At 30.8% G+C, this 11,015-nt stretch overlaps 1 protein-coding gene across 3 annotated transcripts in view; it reads right to left on the bottom strand.

Annotated features, from left to right (window-relative positions):
- The window catches only part of LOC106470872 (probable transcriptional regulatory protein Pmob_0807), a 16,255-nt gene extending 5,608 nt beyond the window's left edge, over positions 1-10,647 (bottom strand). Inside the window, exons 1-4 of one of the 3 annotated variants that reach the window (XM_013931452.2) lie at positions 10,511-10,647; positions 3,837-4,406; positions 3,457-3,569; positions 1,679-1,806 (exon numbers count right to left, since the gene is read on the bottom strand). In XM_013931452.2, the coding sequence (XP_013786906.1) occupies positions 1,679-1,806; positions 3,457-3,569; positions 3,837-4,380 (785 nt within the window). In that variant the 5' untranslated portion in view covers positions 4,381-4,406; positions 10,511-10,647. The other 2 variants (XM_022400225.1, XM_022400228.1) reach the window with 2 other exon arrangements.
- Positions 10,648-11,015: the final 368 nt, after the last annotated feature.

The raw sequence follows: 11,015 nt of genomic DNA, 5'->3' as shown, positions 1-11,015 counted from the left end.
ACTCTCCTTGACTTAAGTCCCGCAGATTTTAAACGATTTCTTACTGTTCTGGTTGACAGATTATGACCAGGTAACCACTGCCTTTTAAGACGGGTGCTTGTTGTAAACGGATTTCGTCTGACCAATCTACCAAGGCTCCTATCTTCCTTAACATTCTGGGTGGCAACATGGTTTTCTGACCAAACGGCTGATCACTGTGTAATGATAGCCAAGCTGTCTACCTATCGCCTTGTAGGACATACCAGCGGAATTCATGCCAATAATTTGCCATCTCTGCGCCTCTGATATCCGTCTTCTTGCCATTCTTACTTAAAATGATTTTGCATTCAGAAATTTGGGACTTAAATATGGATTTGATGCACGAGAAAATAGTGCATATTGGACGTGAAGAAGGGAGCAAGTTGCACGTGGGGAAAAAAATGCGCCTGATTTAAATGATACACCTGAACGCTCACATCTTTTTAATTATGTTTGAAATAATGAACATTGCTCAACATCATGAAAATTAAACCTTATTTTCAATAAGCAATCCTGAAAAATATTTGGGGGTGCTTAACTTTTTTCCAGGTGTATATATATGTAAGCTTTATATGTATGGTCTTCTGTATCTTAAGCTTCACCCTGTCATAAGATTGACTGTAAAAACTAGTTTTCCAATCTACAAAATGGTATTTAATCTGGCTTTTCCTTAAAAATTAGTACCATATTTGCCTGAATATAATGTGCACCACCAAAAATCATTAAAGCATCATTAAAGGTTTAAAAAAGAATGTTGGATATCCAATTCAGCAGATGGGATGGATGATGACAGAAGAGGACGAAGCAAATGTTCAAGGAAGCAAATCCGATGTTAGCAACAATTCTAGTGATGATGAATATTTATGTGAAGACGAATGATTAGCTTGGTGTAAACATTTCAATAAATTTTGAAAAATGACATTAAAAAAAATTTCAATGAAAGATTTCCAAAAATGTTTAATACATTGATACTTGTTTACTGTATTTACAAACTATTCAATACATTTTATACAACTAATGTGTAAAAAAATTGTCTTCAATTTAACCTTTTAAAATTGAGTGCACATTATATTCTGACAAATACAGTATTTTATTACTAAACAGCATTTTCACTATGCAAAGAATCAGAGGGCTTTAAAAGTGTTTTACAGGATACCTAACTATGAAATGTACTCATGAAATCATGTTTTATAATCATAACCACCATTTACATAGAATTTTGAGTTACATGAAAATTTCTTTAATGATTTACCTACACTTTTTATGTTCTCTACATTTCACATTAAACTGCTGTGATGATAGGAAATATCATATTTTACTCTTCAAAAATTAGTAAAGAATAGAACTATGCAATAAGTGGTGTTTACTAATTGATTGGTCAAAGGCTCCATTAATAATTTACATTCAATTAATCAATTAGTACAATATTTCTTAATCAATGATACATAAGAGCAAAAAAGAAAAAAAAAGGTTGGCGGCAGGTGCTGCTAGAGATGATCAAATCGGCAATTGAAATGTTTTACAAATAACAAAAATTTAAGAAAGAACCTACTGAAAAGCCATTATTTCTTCAGTTACATAAATATAATGTTTTTTTAAATAATGATGAATGTAATACTTAACCATTCACATGTTCAATTAACTACCAATCACTACGTACCTGTGTTTACGGCAAGTTTGTTTGATTTCATGAATAAGACGAGACAAATTATCAGTTTCGACAGTCACTATTAAGCTACAGCCACCAGGTCCCATTACTTCTACTAAACTTGTCCTTGTTTTTTTGTTCTAGAAAGTCATTAATCAAAGTAAAGTAGTCAGTAATTTTTCTTTCTTTTAATAGTGTGCAATAGTGCTAAATATTATAAAATTATGTATAATGGAAGTAGGTTATTGTGATTTTATTCATCAAAAAAATTTTATTCTACATAATGTAATTTAGCAATTAACTTTAATTTTCAACTAAACAAATACCAGTTATGAAAAATACCTGCATGATCACTAAGATAGTGTTTTGTATTAGTCGAATCATGTGTTTGCTAGGTATGATGATTAGGTTTTTTTTTTTACTTTTATAGAAGAGAAAGTTACAGAAAAGTAGATAAAATATACATATTTTCAAACAGCTGTGTTGTTAAACTAGTTAAATTAATAAAAAATGACTAATGAAGTTTCAAGCATAATTAATGCTTTTTTGTTCCTATTCTTTTTGATAACTATGTTTAGATTAATCACAAGCAATTAAAGCTTATTCAAAAACGTTTATTTCATATCTAACAATATAAGTAGTCTGCTTTACAGACTTAGTGACACTCTAGTGCTCATATTTTAATGAAAGTATTAAAATTGTTTCATGTAAACCAAAAACAAGAGTAAATATTCCACCACATACTAAGAAGTAAAAATGTTCATTTATGGGATTTCCTGAAAACCATAATTATGATAAGGTATACTTATTCTTTTCTAAGTTCTTCCAAAAATGTTTACTTACATGTGTTAAACGTTTCTACACAAAATATAAAACATAGAATACAACAAGGAAAAGGATGCTAACCCCCTTTACAGGTATACTTATCTACATGTACACACCAATTATCTTGAATTCCAAGCCTAATGACATTAATAAATGAAATTAAAAAACAAAAATATTGTCCATAAAGTCACATAAGGCCACATAAAAGGCAAGATGACAGAAGTCAATTTAGCCTACTGTGAGCACCCTCAGTCCAGAACATTCAAGTTTTTTGTTAATCCATTTTAAATGTACATGTAACCCTTCACATTCACATACTTATCTCAAAACCATTGAATAGAATATAAACTAACTATGCATAAAAATCATTTCAGCAGTTTATAATTCTTATTGAAAACATTTTTTGTCAGAAACAAGTCTGCACTTAGTCTTTTGTTACTTAAACATATTACCTTTTAATATTCAAATTTACAGTTCCACTCTTTCCATTCTACTATTCATACAAAATACCTATTGAAAGATCGTCAAACATCTAACAATTTAAACATTATCTAGAGTTTCTGTGTTCTAGGAAATAACAGATCAAAATCTTAAAAGTTCCCCACATATTAGCTAAAATTCTTTAAATCAGGTATTGCTTTAATAGCTAATCTCAGTACACATTCCAACACGTAATACAAGGTTACATAAAATTTCTTACTTTTAAATTTAACAATATGAATTCTGAATCTAGATCTACTTCTAATACCTTCTTTTGATTTCTGGAAGTATTTTAAAAACATGATTCACACAACTGTCAGTTTAATCAACAGTTTAAAACACGAGTTGAGTTATTCTTCGTATATATCATTTTATACAACATAAAATTGTCTATATATGTAGTAGCACTTTTGTACACCTTTTTGAATTCATCATCATAATTATATTTTCACAATAGTAGATAATTAAGTTAATTATATTCTCACCAATGACTTTTTCAGAATTCCATCAATAGTGGCAGAAGGCATGTTGTTAGACCTTGCCTTTTCAATTAAACTTGCCAGTTTACTGTTAAGTTTAGGATCAGCACTTCCTCCTTCTATAGTAATGAATAACACAACATACACTAAATAATTCATAGTCATAACATACATGTCTTACTTCTCAAACCTTAGCTTAGGTATTTTAGTTGAAATTTTGTTTTACATCTAAATATAGGGGACAGGTACTTTCGCACTTTCGAGCTATATAAGTATCTCAATAAAAAGCTTCAAAAGTTTACGTTAAGTTATACATAAATTAAATCATAACATTTTTTAAGGTAATTATAAATAATAATAAAAAATAATAAATGATTCAAACTCACCTATGACAGCTTGTCTTATTAAGCGGCTTAACTTATCAAACAATTTGGCTCTCGTGGCATCTTTGCTTCCCTTGATGTGACGTATATTTTGCCACTTGCTGTGACCTGCCATGCCTCTCTTTAGTGCATGTTTATGTGCATGATAAATCTGACTTAGTATTACAGATGGTGTACAAGAAACTTCAAATGAATAGAACTTTCGAACAGACACTGTTTGTGGTGTGAACACACTGGTCATTCTGCAAAATCCAAATATTTTCTCTTTATCTAGCTGTATCTTACTTTTACATTTACTTTTGTTTTGTAATCGGTATTCTTTAACTAATATGTTTGGAACTGGTTTTGGATTCTTCATCATTTTACAGTTTTTGATACTACTATATGAAGACCCTGTTTCTCTTGCAGAACATGTAGACAAATTTCTAACTAGCGTGTGCTGACAGTTGGGGTGCTGGTTGAATTTACCAAGTAAACACATAGTCATGGCAGGTCTGCAAAACAAGAAAATCTGCACAGGTACACCATTATAGCTGACCATATTCATTAACAACCACAATATTTTGGATGGACCTAGATAAATAGAGAAATACAGTTTATTATATTTACTATACACTACATTTTTCTTTCTTACATTATAGAATTGTAGTTTTTTTAAGTGGTACATGAAATCAGTGGTCCCAAACTCTAAATATACATGACTTTTTTCATAAAGATAATGAACAGTAAACATTTTCATAGCAACACATTCTAATACTTACATGTACAAATATAACAGTATCAAAAATGGAAAGCAAAATAACTGAAGGCAATTCAGCACATTAAGGTTGCCAATTCACTAACAAAATTCAGCCAAGACTATCAACACAAATTATTTATAATTGACCCATTATGCCATGCCACAGAATATCCTGTAAATTCATATATGGTTTGTCCTTGGGTGTGTCATAGTTTTTCCAGAGCACTTAGGAGGAAAACCTTGATAATCAAAAAAAATAAATCAGAATTAGAAAGATTAATAAAATGTAAAAAAAACTCCCGATGCCCCAGGGCATAGTGTATCAGGTCAAATGAAGCCTTTCTCATCAAAATATCTATGTACATGCCTTACATTCCAGTTTAATAATGATCTCTAATGAGGGTTGACCTAAGATTCTTTACACACCAAGCAAGTGCTCTATCATACAAGTTAAAGGGTTGACTAACTAGCTATTGCTAATTAGACACAGTTTTGAATAACTCAAACTACTATGAAAATTATCCAAGAAAAGTTTGGACAATTTCAAATAACAATACTTTAGGGCACAAATTAATTTTCAAAAACCATAATTAGTGAGGAGTGCTAAGGAAAAATAAGTTGATAACCTATTTAGCTACACTAAGTCTCTAAAATCTTTGAGATAATGTATGTTAGTGAGTAATAAGGCAAAGACAATTTCAGGTTGTATACACAGAAACATCAAATACAAGTCAAAGGAGGTCATCAGTTCACTCTACACAATGTGTTGATTACACCTCATTTGGAATATATTAAGTTCTGGTCAACTTTTTGAAAAAGGATATTTAGTTGTTGGAAAGGGTTCAGAGAAAAGCTACCAGGTTTTAAGTTATCATATGAGAGTAGACTGATATCTATTGTAGATAGATGTGATTAATGTTTTTAAAATTGTCAGAGGTTTAGATTACATAAATCTAAATTATGCCTCCTAAAAACGTGCTGACAGAAAGACTAGAATGGAATACTCAGACATGACTACAGTTAAGACAGTGTTACTTTTTCTAATATAGATAACTATTGAATATTTTGCTTTCAGGTATGGTAGAGGCTGTAAGGTTGAAGAAGTTTGAGAGGAGATTGGAAAAGTACTTTAGTGATAAGGGTTATATGTATGTGTGTGTATATATATGTTTTCAAGCACCTTTTAGCAAAACTTTTGGGCTAATTTTCAATTATTCTAGGGGAACATTTAGGAATTTAAGAGACAGTTATGATCTTCTTAGGATATTTTTCCAAATAACTGCATCAGAAACTTATCTTTTTCTAAACTAATAGCAGTAGATAACCACAAACTTATTTTGCTTCTTAACTCTTAATCCTAGTCTTCAGCATTGGTTACCATTGCATACTTCATACACATTAAAAGAGTAATATGTAACTATGGATACTCAGTTTTGAAGTATATGGAAGATGAGGATTCACTAGAGAAACTAGCTTGAAAAATAATCTGCATAGTATGTAGCTAGAAAACATTTATTAAATAGATACTTAAACAGAAACAAGCAACCAACATTACTTTATATAATTCAGTTTCTTGGGAAGACACACACAAAATTCAGAAATTCCCAAAAAAAATCTAGTATTTTAGAAACTTCCCCCTTTCTAACAACTTTTAGCAAAAATCCCAAAATCCTAAGAATTTTAAAGATGATTGAAGACCTGGATCATGTAAGAAAAGATACTTTTTTATGTAGTTTGGAGTAGGGTGGTAGGTGATGATTGGATAGCTAAGATGTGCCACATAGCCCCTTATTATCCCTTAAAAATAAAATAAAATTAAAACATTCCTTCTTTATTCCAATCTATGAGTATATGTCATTATAGAATGTAAATATTTATGCAATATGCTATGTGTGCACAACTTCTGTTTATCAATATTTAAATGAAAAGCTTTCTTGATAAAAAAAAAACAATTAAGAAAAAATGTTACATTTAAACAGGTAAAACTAACAGGAGAAATTCACACACAAACTTGCTAGGAGATGAACAGCTTCAACTTTAATTTGTTGTTTCATACTAATCTATTTGCTGAGATGCATCTGAATAATTTAATTCAGCTTAAGGAATATGTTTCCTACAACACTGATTCCAAAGGAAAGCAAGCAAATAAAAATAATTCAAGTTCTTTGTCACTATTAACTAGAACTTTTATAAATGTAAGAAAGTAACTGTTTGAATGCTCAGTAAAAAAAAAAGTAAACTAAAGATTTTAGGCAAGCAGTTACCATGCGATTACTGTAAGATAAATAATGTTACTATTTCAGGTTGTGTATGAAAATGACAGAGTTTATTTGATTTATTGACCAGGGTGCTAAACATTCTTTGCGACTGTACTGTGAAAGGAAATGGCAATGATTTATTAAGTTTTCTCCATCCAGTTGCTCTTCTATCTATTCAAATGATAAGTGGCTGAGTCAAAGGGAGAAAGCCTGTTGAATAGAAAACAATTCATGTCAACATGTGCACAAGTTTTGCTTATGCATATAAAACTAGGGTGCAGTAGTGCATGCACACAATTACATGACTTAATAAAAAAAAAAAAAAAAAGCACTGATGACTCATTAATTTTTACACCTAAAACTAAAATTGACCTATACATCTAAAATTTTTCATCAATAATTTGTAGTTGGTTTTCATTTTGATTAATGTAAATTTATTTTTCCATTGTAAAGTTCACTTTTGCCCTGTGCACACCATATCACCCAGTAAACCATGCCATAAATTTATAAATCTAACAGAGAAATAGCTTTAGAGAAGAATATATCCAGATGTGGGCTTTGAAAAAGTAAGTTTATCATATTTAATAATGTATATACAAGCCTGCATCCCACATTGCATCCTTTCAATTAGGGTAGCTAACCCAAAATGTAGCAACTTTAAACACCAGAAATACATCAGTTGCAGATTTTTAACATTTCAATGAAAACCAACTGAAGTCAAAGCCTCTCTTCACAGCTCAAACTTACAGAGACAGTAGCTCTTCTCTGCACTCTTTTAATGTATCAATAATAATAATATTAAAAATGGAGGGACCAAAACTAAACAGTATTCCAAAACACCCGTCACACACATCTACATATACAAGTAACATGGAAATCATCCCCACTCTATATCTTTAATTATTATCTACCATTTATGTTGACTGTAGATGACATATATAAATGTAACACACTGGAAATGATTTGCAAACTAATATACAAGGAAATAATATTGTTTTATTCTCAAATTATTAAAAATTGACTGGTTTTTCAAAGCTTTCACACAGAAAGTTTCATCTAAAATATAAGTTCTAAAAAGAGAAAATCCAAGTTTTATAGATCCTATGTTTTCTGACATAAATTGTACTTTATGTTTACTGGTAACAATACAATGCAAATGCTGAAATTTTATATACTGTCCAGTGTGTATGTGTAGAGATATGTACACCAAGCTTCAACTGAACATGTGCTGTTCATAAAACAAAAATTATGCGAAAGTTTTGAAATTTATATTAAACAAATGGTGAGAAGGGACTAGAGGCTTTGACCACAGAAGATTTTAATAGCCACAAAATCAATTTTGTAGGGCACAGATGAAGTAAAAGCGGCCAAGTAAACCTGATGACATTATATAATCTTATAGCATATATAGAGGCTATCTCTATTAAGATACAAGCTGCCCTATAAAATGTATCAGCCTGAAAAAGCCCCTCTGAACTTTTATAGTTTATTAACTAAATTTATAATAATCATATAATCACAAAATGTGTATTCAACATATACGTTGTTGTTTCCCAATCATAGCTTAAAAAGTTTAAGTGGAAGATCAACCAAGTAGATGAACATGGGATGTAATGGCATGGTTTATCCACAGGCACAGCTTTAACCCCACCGACAGGCTGCCATGAAACCCACTCATTCTTTGCATAAATCCGGGTCTGTTTATCTCATTTCAAATTGTCCCCATAAATATCTATTGCATTGTCTTTTGAACCTATCCCTCCTGAGGAGCTTACAGTCATGACTAGACTACTGTCCAAAGTGGTAGATTAGCAAATTAGACTGCTTATGGAAAGTGGGAGTGGAAAAAAACTCGTGTTACTGTGCATTGTACTTTGTTTCATTGTTGTTTTGTGCCGTACTGGTGCAAAAGATAAAAGAAAGAGAGGGTAAGATATATGGCATAGCCCTAGGAAACTGTAAAAATACTGAGGTGGTTTCAAGTCTACTAAAAGGTAGTGGGATGGTTTCGGGCCCTCTTGAAAAAAAGTGGAATGGCATCCCATCCCACTTTAAGCACTGATTACTTCTACTACTCTAACATTTAAAGTGAAATGTTATTTTCATCTCTGAATTACTCACCCACCTCAAAGTATAATGATATTGCTTTCAGCATTCATGCCTTCTCTTTGCCCATTACTGTTGAAATGACATGCACTCTCAAGGTGAACATTGGTAGTAGGTCCTAACTGTTTCATGATATTTATTACTTGATATTCCACAGTCAAAATGTGTACTCTTTTTACATTACAATGAAAAGACTCACCTATAATTTTCTAATGTAATTTTTTCTCTCACACTATAGTCGAAATTATAAAAAATATATTTCAAAATGGTTGTAGTTTGGTGCTGTAATCAAAGTACACAATGAGTAGAATGCCATTCCAACAGTAATTCTAACCATGTAACGAGGATTAAAAAAAGGCCATGTAAAAATAGTTATATATAAATATATGTCCACCACATAGCCAACCACTGATTTTTTCCTTTATATACAATTGTCTGTGTAGCCACTACCAATTTTGTACACATGGAGAGCAAACTTGTTTTATTTGCTGTCAACTTTGCAAATTGTGATGCTTTCTGTTACATATGCAACTCTGTATAAGTCATTAATGAATCTTCTGGAGGTAGGGTTGTAACTCCCATTTTTTACACCAGAAGGATGTGCTGGTTTATTCATTTCACACTTATGTAATTATGTATTTCACAAAGCATAAATTTTGATTTGCTAATCACACAATGTTTTTATTACTTTGAAGCACAATTTATAAAAAAAAAAGAGGATTATATAACACATGATATGGTATTAACTGGCGTTATTATTTAATGTGGTATTGATTTGTGATATCAGTTTCCACACACTAACAGTGATTCAGTTGTCTTTTTCAGAGCTTTTCTAGCACTTAATTGTCACAAATTTGAAATTAATGACCAAGAAAATCCAGCAAACAATACCAAAGTCTACAGTAACATGACAAGTACAGCCACATAAAGTAATTACTATTCAAAAATGTATATGCTATTCTGGAATAGGTCTATTTTTCAGCATAAGATCAGGTAATAAATCTGATACAAAAATATTTGAAGACTTCTTCTGTAAGCTTAGAAAGTCATTATTCCTTAGAGCTTAGAAGTAACATAATATTGGATCCAAATTAGTAATACATCGTTATTTTTGTAATATCAGCAAAATTTAAGAATGTTATGGAATTTGTTATTGAAAGTGATACATATACGAACACGTAGTGAAATAAGGGTACTAGTTGCACACTCATACAAGTGAGAAAATATACCAAATTAACGCACACCCTGATTGGACCATTTTCCATTTTTTTCCATAAATTTCAATGATTTTAAAACTCTTCTAATTTACTGTTTTATGACACACCGAGAGAGCACCCCTTTATAAATTATAGAAAGCATTTCAGAATGAATGTCTTATACTTTTTTATAGTAATACAAAATTAAGTCCAAGTTGTTAATCAACTTCAATTTGTTCAAATGATCGAAATAATCATCATCATTCATTTAACATTCATTGATTAACTTACTATACGTCAATTTCACGTTATGTTGTGCTATTAGTATACTAACTACTATACTCTACTAATAATAGTATAAACTATAATCTAACTCACGATCTCACGCCTTCGAAAAACCTATTCCCAATATTCTGCAAAACACCAGTAGTGACATCTAATCGAATTTTTAACAGATCCCTCACGAGCCAGCGTGGGACATTTTTGTTGAAAAAAAACAACAAACTGCCCAATCAAGTAAAGAAACTGTTTCTTTAAGGCGATTTTTGATAAATTTATACCACATAATGTAAAAATTCTTACGATAATTTATAGATCAACAACATTAGAAACGGGCAGATTGGCCTACTGGGACACTAGGCAATTGACGCATTCTTATAAATTAATTTTAAATTTTAACTGTTTAACCATTAGGCAGCATGTGATATTGCCCGGACTGGTCCTGCCAATCCGCCCATGATTAGAAATAAGTATTTTTATCATTTTAACATTTATTATAATATTATATTAAAACATTACTTATAAAGGGAAAAAATGATAGCAAATAAAACTATCAAAGTTTCTTTGTTTTCACTTAAACAACTTATGCACACAATCGGTCAAA

The sequence above is a fragment of the Limulus polyphemus genome, unplaced genomic scaffold, assembly GCF_000517525.1.
Source record: "Limulus polyphemus unplaced genomic scaffold, Limulus_polyphemus-2.1.2 Scaffold107, whole genome shotgun sequence".
NCBI lineage: Eukaryota > Metazoa > Arthropoda > Merostomata > Xiphosura > Limulidae > Limulus > Limulus polyphemus.
This window is presented reverse-complemented; position numbering and strand designations above follow the sequence as displayed.